The 18,928-nt window shown below is 42.1% G+C and overlaps 1 protein-coding gene across 1 annotated transcript in view; it reads right to left on the bottom strand.

Moving 5' to 3' along the window:
* The window catches only part of DYNC1LI1 (dynein cytoplasmic 1 light intermediate chain 1), a 47,771-nt gene extending 36,912 nt beyond the window's left edge, over window positions 1-10,859 (bottom strand). The window contains exons 1-2 of the mRNA XM_081245277.1: window positions 10,654-10,859; window positions 10,387-10,460 (exon numbers count right to left, since the gene is read on the bottom strand). Coding sequence (XP_081101403.1) covers window positions 10,387-10,460; window positions 10,654-10,799 — 220 coding nt within the window. The 5' untranslated portion in view covers window positions 10,800-10,859. The remainder of the gene's footprint in view (window positions 1-10,386; window positions 10,461-10,653) is intronic.
* Window positions 10,860-18,928: the final 8,069 nt, after the last annotated feature.

The following is an 18,928-nucleotide window of genomic DNA, read 5'->3' as shown; positions in this document are numbered from 1 at the left end:
CGCAACAAGAGAGGCCACGATAGTGAGAGGACCGCGCACCGCGATGAAGAGTGGCCCCCGCTTGCCACAATTAGAGAAAGCCCTCACACAGAAACGAAGACCCAACACAGCAAAAATAAATTAATTAATTAAAAACAAAAGTACCAGGCTTCTCTGGTGGCGCAGTGGTTGAGAGTCCGCCTGCCGATGCAGGGGACACGGGTTTGTGCCCCGGTCCAGGAAGATCCCACATGCCACAGAGCGGCTAGACCCGTGAGCCATGGCCGCTGAGCCTGCATGTCCGGAGCCCGTGCTCCACAACAGGAGAGGCCACAACAGTGAGAGGCCCGCATACCGCAAAACAAAAAAACAAAGAAACAAAAGTACCAATGCCACCGTGGATGTGAGGATTAAATTAGTCAATGCTTTAAAAAAAAAAAAAAAAAAAAAAAGGATACATGCACCCCAATGTTCATTGCAGCGCTGTTTACAATACCCAGGACATGGAAGCAACCTAAATGTCCATCAACAGAGGAATGGATAAAAGGGATGTAGTACATATATACAATGGAATATTACTCAGCCATTAAAAAGAATGAAATAGTGCCATTTGCAGCAACATGGACGGACCTGGAGATGATCATACTAAGTGAAGTAAGTCAAACAGATAAAGACAAATATCATATGATATCACTTATATGAGGAATCTATAAAAATGATACAGTGGGGCTTCCCTAGTGGCGCAGTGGTTAAGAATCTGCCTGCCAATGCAGGGGACACGGGTTTGAGCTCTGGTCCGGGAAGATCCCACATGCTGCAGAGCAACTAAGCCCACGCGCTACAACTACTGAGCCTGTGCTCTAGAGCCCGCGAGCCACAACTACTGAAGCCCGCACACCTACAGCCCATGCTCCACAACAAGAGAAGCCACTACAATGAGAAGCCCGCACACCGCAAAGAAGAGTGGCCCCTGCTTGCCACAACTAGAGAGAGCCTGCACGCAGCAACAACGACCCAATGCAGCCATAAATTAATTAATTAATTTTAAAAAATGATACAAATGAACTTATTTACAAAACAGAAACAGACTCATAGAATGAAACAAACTCATGGTTACCAAAGGGGAAAGGCGGGCGGTTGGGGGTGGGGGGTGGAGATAAATTGGGAGTTTGGGATTGACATGTACACACAACTATTTTTAAAATAATCAACAAGGACCTACTGTACAGCACAGGGAACTCTGCTCAATATTCTATAATAACCTAAATGGGAAAAGTATTTGGAAAAGAATAGATACATGTATATGCATAACTGATTCATTTTGCTGTACACCTGAAACTAAAACAACACTGTTAATCAACTATACCCCAATATAAAATAAAAATTTTTAAAAACCGTAACTTTTCATTAGATCAAATTCTATTATAATAAAGTTCTTTTCATGTCCTCATCCAGGCACTGGGCAACTTTTTCTGTAAGGGACTAGACAGCAATATTGTAGGCTCTGCAGGTCACATAAGGTCTCTGTCACATATTTATCTTTAGTTCCCCCCCTCCAACTCTTTAAAAATGTAAAAAACAAACAAACCCCATTCTTAGCTTGCTGGCCATACTAAAACAGTCTATAGGCCAAACCCTGTCCTAGTGGATGGACCAAAAGGAGGAAAGATTTGTTGATCCAATTACAGTGAAATTCTCCATAGCAAATAAGCCTGTATTTCAAATTATTTGTCTGAACCCTATTCAAATAAGTCACTCTCTGTGAGTGAACCAAGTACAGGATCCAAGCACTTAAAAGAACTTCAGTTTTACCATAAAGCAGTAACAGCCATCAACTCTCACTTCTCAGCTCAAATTTGAAAACCAAATTGATTACAAAAGAAAAACTCCACACAAAGTCACCAAAACAGTACAGAGGTAAAGGTGTGCTCATGATATTGTTTGATGTCCTCAAAAGATCTAATGCAACAATACGATGTACTGTCCATAAACTTTATAATGATAATTTAATTAATGAATTAAATATGTGAAGATCTAGGGGATGTGATTTCCAACTATAACATTGTCACCATTAGATGTGTGAACCCAGACAAGTCAGGTATTTCCCTGACAGGTATTGCTCCCTGTCTTCTAAACAGAGGGGGAGATAAATCCAGACAACCTCTGAAGTGATGGATTTAAAATTCTTTGACTATTACAATTCATACCTCCTTGATCAGTGACACACTAGAAAAAAAAATTTTTATAAGACATCAACAGTGTTTTAAAAAGATAACATAAAAACATGAATCATGAAAATGAGCAGTCAGAACACTAAGTACACACAATCCGTTAGCAACAGCTATCTTGAACACTTCCCATGTATGCCACTGTTTGAAGTGTTTTACTAACATTACCTCATACAATCCTCACGATACTCCTAAAAGGCAAACAGTATAATCTGAAAGATTAAGCAATTTGCTAAAGAAGGGTCGGTCAGGATTTAAATCCAGCAATGCTCCTCCACACTATTATCACAGTCACTGATCGGGAGCAGCTTCCAGTCTTCTCCCCCCAGCTCAAGACAGACAGGGATGACAAAAGGTAAAATTAAGCAGCACTCTGCCTCCCTTTCCTCCCACTTTCCTTTCCTGCTACTGTGGAAAGCTGAAGCACTGTACTCTTCTTGCTCAGCACAGGTTTGTGTGCCTGATGCCTGCTTTCTATGCAGACCTTTGATTCACACTTCCAAACTTCTGTAGGAAACTTTATGGTCCACAGCATCACGACAGAGAGAATTCTAACCTGCCATATTCCTTCTTTACCCAAGTAAGATACCAACATTGTAAAATTAACATTTTTGATTTGGCTTTGTATGATATAAAATAAATCATCCTATTTTACCTGAAAGCTCTGGTGACAAGAGCCATGAGGAGTCATCACTGGAGGTACTTTTGGGCTTGGACCTTCTGCATGGCCTTCCATAAATTATCTGATGACCCAGATAGGGTGGGGGGTTTTGATCTGCTGTCCATCTCACAAAGAGCATCTCCTCCCTTTCCTCAGCCGGCAAGAGCAGGGAGAAACTTAACCAGCTGTAGCATCTGCACCCAGTGACTCAAGACTACCTCCCTCCAATACGTCAAGGAGTGCACGTACAGTGGAAAGTTAGACAAACCCAACCCTGAATCCTAGCTCAGCTGTGTAACCTGGGGTTCAAAGCCCTCTTCTCCAAAACAGTGAACATGCTACATAGTAAAGCACCTAGCAGAACACTCAAGTAACAAGCATAATATATGATACTCCCACCCCATCAGTTCCCTACCTTTGAATATCACTCAGCAATCCACATCAAATTAAAAAATATAACTTATCCCTTTATCATTTCTCTCACTCTTGCAGCCTGACTAGACATGAACTGAAAACCACTGAGTTTAATTCAATAAATATTCCCAAGGCCAACAAGTGCTGATCCCAATGGTTATTAACAGTTCCTATGCTCCAGAAGGTCAAAGTCACACTAATGCAATAGTTCTTAATTAACAAACATGATATATATATTACAATAAAACTGCCTTTAAATTAACATGCCAATTTTTAACCTACCTACCAGATAGGCAAAGATTAAAATGAATAATCCTTGGTGTCAGCAATAGTGCTAGACAAACAAGCACTTTCACATACTGATGGTGGGAATGTAGAATGGTACAGCTTTCCAAAACTACTGTTTAGTAATATACAAAAAGACTTAAAATATATATACTTTTGACCCAGCAATTCAACTTAAAAGAATTTATCCCAAAGATAATATTTGGCAAGTGGAAAATGGGGTATAACAATAATAATCTGTTTACCAATCTTATAATTATGATAGAGCCATATATTTTATTCAGTCATTAAAAGGGAAGAAATCCATATCTACTGCCACGCAAAAAAAAAACCCTCTGATACATAAAGAAAAAAAATCTGACTTCAAAACACAAGGTATGAGCCTATTTTGTTTAAAAAACAAATATACACATAGAAAAAATGAACATTCCTATCCTCATAGATTTTTTTTTCTCTCTGGCAAGAAACATGTATTACTTTTATAATTTAAAATAGTGAATACTAATTTTAAGAGGAAGGTATGTGACACATAATTTCTTTCAGTTCTTTTAATCCCAGGAACTATGAAAGAATCTCAGTTAGGAGGCTGTAATTTGCCCACAATCCCACAGCTTCGAATGGTAGGAAGGGCTGACTCCCACACCTGGGGGCCTCTAGTTAAGGACTCTTCCACACCTGAGCGCCCCGGGCCTTTTCACCAGGTTTTTAGCTACAGCAACACATTCCCTTAGTCCTGCAGTGTCTCCTCCCCACCCTACTTAGCAAAATTTTACTCAGATACCACCTTTTCCATAAAAACTTATGTAAGCTATTTAGCAGTTATTTCAGACTGACATTTGATTTTTTTACTATATACTTTGAGTCTTTCCCCACAGAAGGTTATAAGCTCCTGGAGGGCAGGGACCTAGTGGGCCCCGTTTCCTCCAGATGACCCAGCAGAGCATTTTATGCACAGCACGTTCTAATAAACACTTGATGAACAAATAAATAAAGAGGTCAACTGTGAAGTCTAACAGCCACTGCCCTGACTTTACAAATAAGGCCCCAAAATGTTAGTCCATGGTCACTCAATAGTAACAGTCCCATGCTGAACTTGGGTCTTTTCTTTTTCCTAACTCAGAGCTCCTGTGTGTTTTGCATTTTCAAAGTACTTTTGCTGACCTTCTCTCACATGGACTTCACACCGGCTGACTTACCACTGTATTGGCCGACATCTGTAGTTCTTCCAGCTCTCTGTTTTTGACAGCAGCGCTAAGGGGAAATACATGAACCACTCTTGACATTTCTTAAACCTGCGTTGAAACTATACCTCTAGCTGGAATAAAGTAAAAGCTGGTCATCAATCATCCAATGTTTATTTACTGAGCACCTATTAGGGGCCAAACATCATACTCCATTAACCAGAAACCTTTATTAACTGGCACCTGTGCTTACTGATAAAACTGATGCCCGTAATAGCCTAAAGCAAGGGTCTACAAACGAGCCCACAGGCTAAATCTGGTCTGCTGCCTGTTTTTGTAAATAAAATTTTACTAAATACTGCCACACCCATCCACGTATGGATTATCTATGGCTCTTTGGGGGCTACAAGGGCAGAGTTGAGTAGTTACAACAGAGACCATTATGGCTCACGGAGCCTGGATTATTTACTATGTGGCCTTAATAGATTGCTGACCATCATAAAATATCAATATGCCGTTGGACTCTCAAAAACATTTTATATTTTTTAGCAGTAGTGACACATAACAGGCAATAGTTTCCTTAATCCTTTGAAAATTACCAGTACAGTATCATATATGTGGTAACACTATTCCTTGCATCACATTCCCATAACCAATCATGCCAGAAAACAGCATCAACTGATAAAAATCTGTGTTTCCCACAAGTCATATAACCTTGGGGATCTTTAATCCCAGCTTCTCCCAAAATTAAGTTTCTGACTGAACAATCTCATTATTTTTAGAGTAAGTCCTCACACAGAAAACCATTCACTTCTTTGACAAGTTACTTCTCTGAACAGATCTCTAGTCCAGTGTATATCTTGAGGTTTCCTACTTGCAATAATTCAAACATAATAGAAACTAGTTTTACTCCTGATGATGCTCGGTATTTTGTGGGGTTTTTTTTGGCTGCACACTATCCTGAATTATCACCTTCGGGGAAAAATGCAGACTCGAGATTGCTTCCCTGAGTGGAATCAAACAGCCCATGTATACAAAGAAATACTTTACTAATTTAAATCCAATTGCAATATGTTCTCAAAACATTTCTTTAAAAATATACAACTCACAAGCTTTACAATTAGAAATAATTACAGAATGTCAGAAAAGATAAGACTTAAGAGATGACTAAATCCAAATATCTTAATTTACAGGTGAGAAAAATGAGGCTTACATGATTTACCGGAAGGGCCAACTAGTTTTCATTAATTCATGCTGGCCTTAAATCAGGAAGTTATACTGATGTCTTATCTATAAGCCAGGCACTGTGCTGGGGTCCAGGGCTACATATGTATCTTCACAGACAATGAATTCAATTAATCTTTATCAGTGAGATTTTTTTTGCAGTGAGACAGATTACATCACGATAATCAGATAAAATTCCTTAATAACTGCTAAACATCTTCTTGCTTTTCCTACAAAGAAAGCTCTCTTCCTGTAGAGAGACAGTCCAGTGGAGCCAGGCTGCACAATTCAGAATCCTGATGTTGTCCCTTTCTGGCTATGTAATCTCACAGCAATTTACTTAACAGCTCTGTGTTTGTTTCCTGATCTTTAAGGGGATAATCACGGTATGTAAACAATCCTTATGTGGCTGGTACAGGTAAGTGCTCTATAGATTTTAAGTATCATTGTTGTTATTTTCCTTAGGTAGTTTTCTTATCAAAACATGGTTAAGTAACCAAGGTATGGAGAAAGTGCCCTCAAAAACAGCTATTGAAATACATATAATTACAATCACTGTTGTAAAGTTTGATTAAATATAAAGGGTAAAGAGGAAAAAACAGTTCTTAAAAGGTCCATTTATAAGTTAAATCCTACTTAAAATACATGCACAAGAAATTTTGCCCTTTAGGGACTTCCCTGGTGGTCCAGTGGTTACGAATCCACCTTCCAATGCAGGGGACGCAGGTTCGATCCCCGGTCAGAACTAAGATCCCACATGCAGTGGGGCAACTAAGCCAGCACACCACAACTACTGAGCCCACGCGCTCCAGAGCCCACAAGCCCTCGCGCCAGAGCAAAAGACCCTACGTGCCACAACTAAGACCCAACGCAGCCAAATTAATAAATAAATATTTTTAAAAATTTTTTTTCCTTTTAATATTACGAACAAACAAGTTCATTCGCAAAATCTTTCATGAAACATTGGTTAAATGCTAATGCCATCGTGTTTCTGGGTCTCACTAGAGGTCAGGCCCGGGTAGAGTAAATGACCGCTTCAACACAAATGCCATGGCAACAGACGTGTCCCTCATTAAGCTACATCCTAGAATCCAACAAATATTTGGATTTTACTTTAAAATAATCATTAGTATTTTTACTCAAAGATGGCCTTTTAAAAAAAGTTATGCAGTAGCAAGAGTACGTGGCACCTCCTCCCTTGAAGGAACTTCTATCAAGTTGGAAAACCAGGCCAGAGTCACAGAAGGCAGGGTCTTTACAGCTGTGTGACCTCGGAAAACTCACTGAACAGGTCTCCAAGATTCAGTACCTCATCTATAATTGGTGTTAACATCTATCTCCCAGGTTTTGGGGGGGATGGGGAAAGGGGGATAGAGGAGGCAAACTAAGATTCGTATGAAAATGCTTTGAGGATGGCTTACACACATGCACACATTGCTAGTTCTGACCCCTTTCACTCACAGGCAGTGGGAGGGGAGGCCGTGTAGCAAGGTAAAGTTAAACTGCAATTTGTGTTTGGGGTACTTAAGCCTTGATCAATGTTCCTATTCTATACAGTTGCTGGAAATGTAAAACCTTGTTATAGTCTCAGATTTGGTTTTTTAAATATGAGACTCCAGAGATCACCGTAATTCATGAAAGATATATTAGGGCCAAGCATCCTCCTGCCTAGCACCTTCAAACACATAACAAAGAAAACCACAATCCCTATTTCTCTATTTCTCCCCTCTACCAGCATAAACTGAATGCAGCCATAATATGTGATGGTAAAATGTCTTTAAGAAATCTTTAGAGGTATTCTAGAAAATTAAAGCTATTTATGTAATCAGTATAAAAATCTGTTATCAGCTTTTTCCAAAGCTGAAAAGGACTTCGATGAAAATCCCAATAGTAACAGTACTCAAAAAATTTTTTTTAATTTTAAGCTTGTATAACTTGATACTAGATGGACCTTGGTCCAGTGGTTAAGACTCTGCACTTCCACTGCAAGGGGCACAGGTCCGATCCCCACTTGGGGAATTAAGATCCTGCGTGCCGCATGGTGTGGCCAAAAAATAAATTAAAAAAAAAAAAGCTTATATAAAAGGAAATTTAATCTATTCTAAGTTTGGAAGGATGGAGGTCTAGAGCCTCTAAATATATTCAGCCATATGCACTGACCCAGTGTCAAAGGCAGAGTAAAAAACGGGTTTAAAAAAAAAAGCATGGGGGGATTCCCAGGTGGCGAAGTGGTTGAGAGTCCGCCTGCCGATGCAGGGGACACGGGTTCGTGCCCCGGTCCGGGAAGATTCCACATGCTGCGGAACGGCTGGGCCCGTGAGCCATGGCCACTGAGCCTGCGTGTCCCAAGCCTGTGCTCCACAACGGGAGAGGCCACAACAGTGAGAGGCCCGCGTACCGCAAAAAAATAAAATAAAAAATAAAAAATAAAGCATGGTGCAACCTCAGTGCAAATTAGGAATGTTAAGAAATGAATAAAACTGTCACTTTTGCTTCACTAAAAACAGAACCATGTTACTAACATCTAATGCACGGGAATAATTGGGAGGAACTTATAAAATGAAAACAAAATTCAGGAATATTATCTTTACAATGGCAGTATTTGAAAAGAAGTCTTATTTAACTTAGAGTATTTGAAATATAACCCACTTCAATGAGGTCACTTTGCTTTAGGTCCATTTTAGTTTAGCACTTAACAGTAATTTGTTTAAACTAATAATCTGAAAACATTTTCTGAATTTTTTTTGCTCTTGGATCCTAACCTATATCTGCCCTATAAATAGGTTACGTAGGCACTAACTCAGTTTTTAAAGAGTTGTGATAAAATATTTTCTAATCCAGTTAAGAGACTCATCACAAAAAGTCACTGTGCTGTTATCCCTTCACAAACATTATCTCATTCAGTTCTCCCCATAACACTAGGAAGTAGACATTATTATTTCTGTAACATCCATTTTAAGGAAGAAGAAACTGAGGGTCATATAAGTCAAAGAACTTGCTTAAGATCATAAGACTAGTATGTGACAGGGTCATGAATGGACCCAGGTGAATCCGCAGTAGTGGTACTTTCAATCACATTAAAAACAAAGGTAGAGACTTCCCTGGTGGCACAATGGTAAAGGATCCGCCTGCCAATGCAGGGGAGCCGGGTTCGAGCTCTGGTCCGGGAAGATCCCACATGCCGTGGAGCAACTAAGCCCGTGTGCCACAACTACTGAGGCCCGCGCTCCGTAACAAGAGAAGCCACCGCACTGAGAAGCCCACGCGCTGCAACAGAGAGTAGCCCCCGCTCGCCGGAACTAGAGAAAGCCGGAGCGCAGCACCGAAGACCCAACACGGCCAAAAATAAAAATAAATAAAGTGATATATATATTAAAAAAAAAAGGTAACACTAATTTTTCAACTAGCTCCAGTAACTTTAAATAACGCCAAGAATCATATACTGTAGATTATCTAGAGTTCATGAAAAATAATTTGTTTCTATCTAAACATTCCCATTAGAAGCGGACCCTGACAAGTATCATTTGACTTCTTTGTTTCCCTTCCTGTTTTTAAATGAACATTAAAAAGTCTTGAGACATCAATAACAAAGTTTTAAAATTCAACGATCATCCTATAAGCCAAACTTCAAATTTTCACATCTAAATAATATGAAAGAAATCTCTAAATTACTTTGGAGCTAAGCCTGCAAAAATGTGAACCTGTGAATTGTTCTCCACGTCCACCCCCAGAGTCAGTAAAGAAACAAAATACATAACTTCCAGAGAGCAGAGGGAATATAGAACAATCAGGAGATCTGAGACGTTAGACCATTTCTCATTATTACACCCATCAGGCCGAAGGGACTGAACGAGAAAGGTAAACGTTTACTGCACTTCACAAATTTCAGAATTATAAGTGACAGTGAAAAAGACAGCTGCAACACGAGCCCACTGTACCCGTAAAAGCTGAATCAAATAATTACATTTGTCACTACACCAGGTCTAATTTCTAGCTTCTGTAAATTATACAAAGTGCCGGCTATTAAATATTGATGGCATGCCATTTGCACTGGAGCTGTCGCGAAGAGCCTCCTGCTACCAATTTTTGTCATGAAAGAAAAAACGTCCTTATTTTCTAGGTAAACCCCAAGCCACTAGAATCTCTCAGATGGGCTGTCGCATTGTCCTTCCCGGAGGAAGCTGTCAGGGTCAACCCCACACACCCAGGGGAGGAGAAACTTTCAGGGGAGGGCGGGTCCCTGCAGGTCCCGGGGCAGGGGTCCCTGTTCTCCTTCTCCCCCAGCTGTCAGCCACAGGTCGGGCGGCGGGGCGGGGCCAGCCCCGGCTGTCCGCACAAAGCGAGCCAGAGAGCGACGGGCGGACCCAGGCCACGCCGGGGGGCCGCGCAGGGCGGAGCAGGTGGGGGCACTTACCCAGCAGCAGCACGTTCTTCCCCGCGGGGAGCTTGGAGCGCGAGCGGGTGGAGACCTCGCTGAGGATGCAGGACCTGGCGGGGAACAAGGCGCACGCTCAGGCGGGAGTCCCGCGCGGGAGGAACGGCACCGGCCTCGCGCGCCCGGGCGGGGGCGGCCGAGAACGCGGCGGCCTGGGCAGGGCGCCGAGCTCTGGCGGGCACGCAACCCCCGGGCGTCCCCGGCCCGGGGGTGCCGGCGGGGACCGGGGAAGGGTGCGGTCCTTACCAAAGGTTCTGCCCGTCCTCGTCGTCCCCTGCCGCGGCGCCGCCGTTGCCCGAGGTTAGCTCGTTGGCCAAGGGACCGCCCGTGTAAGTCGAGGTTAATCCCGCCTGAGAGGAACCGAAAGACCCGACTCGCCCCACAGCCGCCATCTTGGTCGGGAACACACCGGTCCCAGCAAAGCTGAATGAGCCAGGAGGCGGCGGCGGACGCGGCGGAGGCGGCGGAGGCGGAGGCGAGAACCCGGATATGCAGCCTTCGGCTCACGGCAGCGGGGCGGGGCCTGCGGGGGTGGTGCCCAGGCACTGCAGGGACTGAAGGAGCGAGATCCGGCGAACTGCGCGTGCGCAGCAGGCCGCCGGCCGGCGAAGGGGAAATGCGCGTGCGCAGGTGGCCTGGCGGGCTGCTGTCCTGCAGCTCCAGTCTTCCTGATCTCAGCGGGTTGAAGCGCTTCTCGCCACCCCCTCCGCAGCCCTAGGCTGCAGCTGGGCGCGCTGGGGTGTGTCAGGTGAACAGTGGTCCCTCCCACTCTTCAGTCGGGTCCACAAACCCCGCAGCGGGTGTGGAATTCCTGCACTGTCATTGCCGTCCCGCTTGCTGCAATTGGAATTGGTTGTTCTTTGTACGTAATACAAAAGAGATTCCTAATTTCATCCTGGAATCTGCTTTCACCATTGTTCTGCAGATTCTCTTTGCCTCATTCCTGTGTCGTCTTCTTTCTTATCTTAGTGGAGAACTTTCTCCATTAGTTTTATGAGAAAAAAGTGTATGGCTACATTTTTCGAGACCTGTGTATTCAATCAAGGCCCAGATGAAGGCTTAATGAAGGAACTATTTACAAAGGTGTGACTGATCCGAAGAGATGTGGCTAGCAACAGCAGGAAGATTTAGGGCTGAAGGGGAAAAAGGAAGGGATGTTTGCTGGAATCCAGAGAGCTGCAGCTATAGGAAAAGTGTTGATCAGCAAGATCTGTGGCTTTGAGTAAAGGAACACAGCAGTAACCGCTCTTTTTGCCCTGCGGTATCCTGCCAGTGTCTCACATTTGCAACCCTACCAAAAGCCAGAGGGCAATCAGTGATAGTTTGCCTGGGTATAGAATTCTTAAGTGGCAAATTATCTTCCCTTAGGTTTTTCAAGGCCTTGACCCCTTGTCTGCTAGATTTTAGTGTTGTCCCTGAGAAATCCAAAGTCATTCTGACTCCTAATCCTTTGTTACGTGTTCTTTTTTTTTCCCCTACTTGGAGACTTTTAGAACTTCCACAGATTTCCACTAACACATACATACCCCCTTCCAGTGCCTGCACTGTCATAATAATTATCCTGCCAGTTATCATAGACAAATAATCCATACCCTTACACTAAAGCAATCTCTCCACTTGTGCACTAGATTTCATTTCCTCTCCTCCACTCAAGGACATTGCTCCAACAATTCTCCCCCCTCTTTCTCTATATAATCATTTATTGATTTCAACTGGATCATTTTCTCTTAACCCTGCTCCTTCACCAGCTACTACTATATTTCTTTCCTCCCTTTTACAGCAAAACTCTTTAAAATATTTGTCTTTATATGCTGTCTTCGATTCCTCTTCCCCTTTGCCCTTAGAACCCACTTCAATCAGACTTTTACCCCATGACTCCACAGAAACTGCTCTTATTCTTCTTATCAATGATCTCCTTGTTGCTAAATCCAATGGTAAATTCGCCTTCCTCGTCTTTCTTGACCTTTCAGCAGCATATGGTACAGCTGATCACCCCTTCTAAATATCCTTCTTCACATAGCTTCCGGGTCACAATGTTCTCTTGTTTTTTTTTCCTGCCTCACTAGCTCAGTCTCCTCCACCATTTCCTCATTTTCCTGACCACTTAATGTTACAGGACTCCTGGGCTCAGCCTTTGTTCCTCTTATCTATACTCACTCCTTTGGTGATCTCATGCCGTCTTGTTGCTTTAAATTCCATCTGTATGATTAAAAACTCCCAGGTTTCTCTCTCCAGCCCAGAGCTCCATCTAGAACTCTAGATTAATACATCCAACTGCTTTTTTTTTTTTAATTTTTGGCTGCGTTGGGTCTTCGTTGCTGTACACGGGCTTTCTCTAGTTACTCTTCGTTGAGCAGGGGCCACTCTTTGTTGCACCGCGTGGGCTTCTCATTGTGGTGGCTTCTCTTGTTGCGAAGCACAGGCTCTAGGTGCGCAGGCTTCAGTAGTTGTGGCACACGGGCTCAGTAGTTGTGGCGCATGGGCTTAGTTGCTCCGCAGCATGTGGGATCTTCCCAGACCGGGGATCAAACCCATGTCCCCTGCACTGGCAGGCGGATTCTTAACCACTGAGCCACCAGGGAAGTCCCCCAGCTGCTTCTTCCACATCTCCACTTGGATGTCTAACAGCACGTTTCAAACTCAACATGCTCCACATGGAGCTGCTGACCTCTCCCCTCAAATCCCGCTTCACCCATCACCTTCCCCACTAGGTAGCGGCTCCTTGTTGCCTCAGCTATTCTTGACTCCTCCATTCCTTTCACACTCCACAATTGAATCCATTAGGAATCCTGGAGTCTCTACCTTCAAAATAGACCCACAATCCAACTTCTTATCACTCATTCTCTGATACCGGTTTGAGCTATCATCTCTTGCCTGAATTGCTGTAAAAGGCTCTTCAACATGGTAGCTGGAGAGATCCTTTAAAAAGGAGTTCCCTGGTGGTCCAGTGTTTAGGACTTGGTGCTTTCACTGCCGAGGCCTGGGTTCAATCCCTGGTTGGAGATCTAAGATCCCGTAAGCCAGCGTCACCCCCCCACACACACACCTGAAAAAATAATCAAATCATGTTACTCCTCTACTCAAAACCCCACAGTCACTCCTCATTTCAATCAGAGTAAATGCCAAAGTCCTTACAATGACCCACAAGGCTCTACGGAATCTGGCCCTCACTGCCTCTCTGGACTTTTCTGCTCCACCCTGTCCCTCAGTTTCTCCCATCCAGCCACACTGGCTCCACTGCTGTTCCTTAAACATATTGTGTATCCTTTTGATTTAGCTGTTCCTTCTGCCTTGAAGGAGATAAAGAGCTGCCCAAACCAATATCTTCCCCCAGATAGCTACTTGGCTAACTCCCTCTCCTCCTCCAATACCTTTGCTCAGTTCTCAGCCTCTCAATGAGGTCTACCCTGACCACCTCATTCAATGCTGCAACTTAAATCTTCACCCCTGCAATTCCAGGTTCTTCTTACCTTGCTTGCCTTTTTGTTTCCCATAACACTTACTACCTTCTAACATAGTATAAAATGTACTGATTATTACCTCTTAACATAGTACAGTCATCCCTCGATATCTGCAGGGGACTGGTTCAGGACCCACCCACAGATACCAAAATCCATGGATGCTCAACTGTATATAATGGGGTAGTATTTGCATTTAACCTATGCACATCCTCTCATATACTTTAAATCATCTCTAGATTTCTTATAATACCTAATACAATGTAAATGCTGTGAAAATAGTTGTAAATACAATGTAAATGCTATATAAATAGTTGCCTGCACACGGCAAATTCAAGTTTTGCTTTTTGGAACTTTCTGGAATTTTTTTCAAATATTTTTAATCTGAGCCTGGTTGAATCTGTGGGCATGGAACCCGCAGATACAGAGGGCTGACCGCAGAATTTACTTATTTATTGGAACTTAAGCTCTTGAGAGCTTCACTAATATACCCCAAGCACTTTGTGCCTAGAACATAGCAGACGTTCAGTGAAGATTTGTTGAAGGTATGAATAAAGGAACATATTTACTGCTTGTCACCAGGTTTCTAAAATTTCAGGATGATGATGATGATGATGACGATGTGTGTGTGTGTGTTTCAAGAGGAGAAGGGGATACAAAAAAATTCTTCAACGCTGGAAAGCAGGAGCTCTCTTTTACAATATTTTAAACACTTTTTGATATAAAAGTATTCCACGTCCTCTTGCTACTTTAACAGGTTTCCTGAATACTGATTTAGCTATTCTTGAAGGCTCTGGGCCTCTTTAGGTTTTTCAGTAATATTCAATAGTATCCTGCTGTTGTATGGGGAAGTCTTAGGTCCTGCTGGGATACGCCAGGGTATACCCCAGATATCCTTTTTGGTTTCGTTTCTAATTCAGCTGAGCCTGGGCGCCTGGAAGTGGGAAATGGAACACTAGTCAGAGAAGGGACAGCTCCTCTCTCCAGCTTTCCATCTCTCGGGAGCTACGTCTCTCCTCTCTCTCTGTCAACCATCATCCTCTGCTTACTCATCAGCTTCCTCAAGGCCACAGTTAGGTATTTCTGTATCTCAAGAAAAAGCAATCATTTGTCAGGCACAAGAGCTCTGCAGAAAACTGCTTAGGGAGGGGAACCTTCTGGAGGGCTGCGGTGGGGGAAGCAGGCCACTTCCCCTTTCTGCCAGGGATGCCTCCCTCTGAGTTTGAGAACTGAGACAAAGCAGCCACCCCTCAAGCTGCTTCCTGTCGTACCAGCTTCCACAGGCCGCCTCTGGCAGATTTTCAAACAAGACTTGCTTCACCCACTGCGCCAAATGCTGGCAATCACAGTTGATACAAATGCCAGCTGAAAAGCCAAAACCAAAAGAGAAAGGAAATAAGCAAGGCGATGAGTGGCCCCTTAAAATTTGACTTTATGAACAACTTGAAAAATGAAAGTGTCAGAACGAACTTCAGAGTTTAAAGAGTGCCCTCTCCTACATGGTATGAATTTTTTGTTGTTGTTGTTAACATCCCTGACATGTGAGACAAAACGGTAATGCTAGAATTGGCAGAGTCCTTGCTTACAAGTCAGTAAGAGTAAGTCCTTTCTTACTCTCCAGCAGGAGATCCAGGGATCCAATTAGAGGGAAAAGAGACACTGAATCTTGGTTTTTTTGCTTTCCTTTGAGTCATTGTTATCTCACTCTAAGTACCTCTTTAGAATGAATACAATGATGGGTATTTAATTCACTTTTCAGTCACCAATCCCTCTAAATTACAGATCTAACCTCTCTCCTACCACTCACCTAGGATTTTTATCAGGTGAGCCCTGACAGAACTTCATATCTTAGACAAAGAAAGAGATGGGGAAATACCTGACAGGAGAAGATGGAAATAGACATTTTTAGGGGCTTTTTTTTTTCCCCTTCATAGGAAACAGCAGAAGAGAATCTCCTCTATTTCTGGGTCTAAAATGAAATCCATGCCCCTCCTTTTTAAAAAATAAATGCTTGTGTATGCATTTGTGTGTGTTTGTGTACAAGCATACTTGAGGATTACGGTTTACAAAGAAAAAATGTTTCATTTTCTTATAACTGTATCACTGAAAAATAATATGCCCTGAATAGTTTTTTAAATTCCAGAATAAGACAATAATTTGAATTGTCTTGTCATTTTGGACTGAGCTCCTCACCACAATATCCGTGTTCATTCCTGGAAAATGGGTGATGAATGAAAGGGTAACAACCTGTAAATCAATCCACATTCACATGGAGTAGATGTTCTGTGAGACACAGGGAAAACAAAGACACTTATCTTTTAGGCTTGAAGAATGTTTCTTCATTTTTAATACAGAACAATTAGGATTTTTAGAATGCTTAGTTGTCATTGTTGTTTTAATCTGTTCTTTCCCACTAAAAAGAAGAAAGAAAAAGGTTCACCGATTAGTATATTGTTAGCTGGATACTTCTTACATATGGTTTTGGAGGACCTCATTTCCTTGTAATCAGATACTCTGAAGTTCAAGTCCATTACCTTTTCAAAAGAATCGTGATTTTAATGCCGCTTACTTCTTAGATTTCCAGAATTACACTCTGCCAGCCTCTTTACTTCCTAAAGGAGAAGATATCTAATAACTGACTGTATAGATTGAGATCTGCCAACACTACATCATCAAGGTCATTAAGTGTTTCTGCTCTGGGGGCTCTACATGAGGCAAAAAATAGGAACTTCCATGGCATTTTTAGAAATGCACTGTCTTTTGGAGCTGCAGGTGATTTCATGTTCATAACAATTTAGTCTACTTTAGTCTAGAGCTAATTATGGTTTCTTATTGCTTTTACTAAAAGTAAGCCTAGAACATAACCTATTATATTCTGCACCAACAAAAACATTACGTTTTCCCCACATGGGAAAGAGGATGAATGAGTTGCCCAGTGGGAAGTTTCTTATAAGCAAAATGAATCAGTTAGTTTACACCATGTAAGATTAAAGAGTTGTTTATTCGAAGGTGTTTAAGGAGATTCTAATGATCTTCAACTTTTTACTATTAGAAAACAGAAAGTTCGAGTTGTCAAGTACTGTAAAGGTGAAATCGGGAAGCAGAATGTCCTATCCGATTCTTCTTCAGAAAATCTCAGGATTGTGTTGAAGAATCAAGCTTCGTCTTTTATTTCAGTTCATTGGTAAATGATGACAGGTAACCTAATAGAATTTTCACCCTAGTACATATATATATTTTTAACACACTGGCTCCAGCCTAAGGAGAATATTGTCACGTGACCTCATGGTTTAAAAGTTTGCTTTTAAATAGCAGCAATATTATATTGAGTCTGATATTTTAGACCCTGTCCACACCATCAAACCTAATTATTGGATTAAACAATGTTAATGATAAATCAAGAGATAAAACAGCTGATTTGCAGGGACTTCCCTGGTGGCACAGTGATTAAGAATCTGCCTGCTAATGCAGGGGACACGGGTTTGATCCCTGGTCCAGGAATATTCCACATGCTGTGGAGCTACTGAGCCCGCATGCTGCAAATACTGAAGCCCGCATGCCTAGAGCCCATGCTCTGCAACAAGAGAGAAGCCACCACAATGAGAAGCCCACACACCACAACAAAGAGTAGCCCCCCCCCCTTGCCACAACTAGGGAAAGCCCGCGCGGCAATGAAGACCCAATGCAGCCAAAAAAAAAAAAAAAAAAGGAAAGAAAGAAAAAGATAGCTGATTTGCATCATTTAGATGAAATAAAGTATTTGGATTCAGCGTTTGCAATGAGGTGCATGGGGTCATGGGTACAGCCCAGGCTCCAGAATCAGACAAATTTGAGTTCAAATCTAGACTCTGCCACTTATTATGTGACCCTGGAGTTGTTTAAACTGTAAAGCCTGTTTCCTTACCTCTAATAGAGTTGTGAGGTAAACAAATGGAATCTGACATATAGTGAGGACTCAGCAGAAATATTTACTGTTATTCTTATTTGAAATAAATTTATTAGGTGTTTTGTAGAGCAGCGTTTCTCAATGTTGAAATGGTTTAAATGTGCTCACGAATTCCTTAGAACCTTGTTAAAATGCAGATTCTGATTTAGTAGGACTGGGATGGGGCCTGAGAGTGCATCTCTAACATGCTTCCAAGTGGGTATCTATACTGCTTGACCACAAAGCAAGGATATGGGGCAGAAAGAACTCAGGCTTTGGATTTATCCATCTGCAGACTGGGATCCTGGCTCCAAACTTGTTAGCAGTATGACCTGGGCAAGGTCAAGCTTTCTCATCTCTAAGATGGAGAAAATAATATGTATTTCTAATTAAATCAATCTTCTTTAAATAAAAAATAGTGAACTCAAACAATACCTGACATATCGTAAGTACTTAACAAATCTGAGTTCAGTTTTTCTATAAGAAATGCTTTACTGGTCCATCCAGTATGGGAGACTTATGGTAGTTTTGAGACTATAGTAGTTTTCCTTCGTGGAAAAGCTAAAAATTCCAATCTTTGAAAATTTCTTAGAATTCGATCATTATGAAATCCACTTCAACGCTGATTTAAAAGTTTTGTCATTGCATGGCAAGCAAATGTTGTGGGAACAGATTGGGAAAATGCCCCAGGCAAGTGGTGGCACCTAAAGCCAGAGTGGGTAGAATTTCTACAAGTAACTGAGATAACTGAGGAAAGAAGCTAGCTTGTGAAGCATTTTATTTAACCGACAGTATTTTTACCTTTTATAGTATGGAAAATGTCAAACATATATCACAGTAAAGAGGAGGTATAATGAACCCGTCACTCAGCTTCAGTAGTTACCAGCACATGGCCAGTCTTATTTTAGTTTGACTCTCACCCTCTTCTTCCATCTCTGAATTATGTTAAATCAAATCCAAGACATAGTATTATTTCACCCATAAATAAATACTTCAATACATATTTTTAAAAACCAAGGACTCTTCCAGTGGTTAAGACTCCAAGCTTCCAAGTGCAGGGGGCGTGGGTTCGATCCCTGGTCAGGGAACTAAGATCTGGCATGCTGCATGGCATGGCCAAAAAAACAAACAAAAACCA

Source organism: Mesoplodon bidens, assembly GCF_964165515.1.
Source record: "Mesoplodon bidens genome assembly, chromosome: 10".
Lineage (NCBI taxonomy): Eukaryota > Metazoa > Chordata > Mammalia > Artiodactyla > Ziphiidae > Mesoplodon > Mesoplodon bidens.
This window is presented reverse-complemented; position numbering and strand designations above follow the sequence as displayed.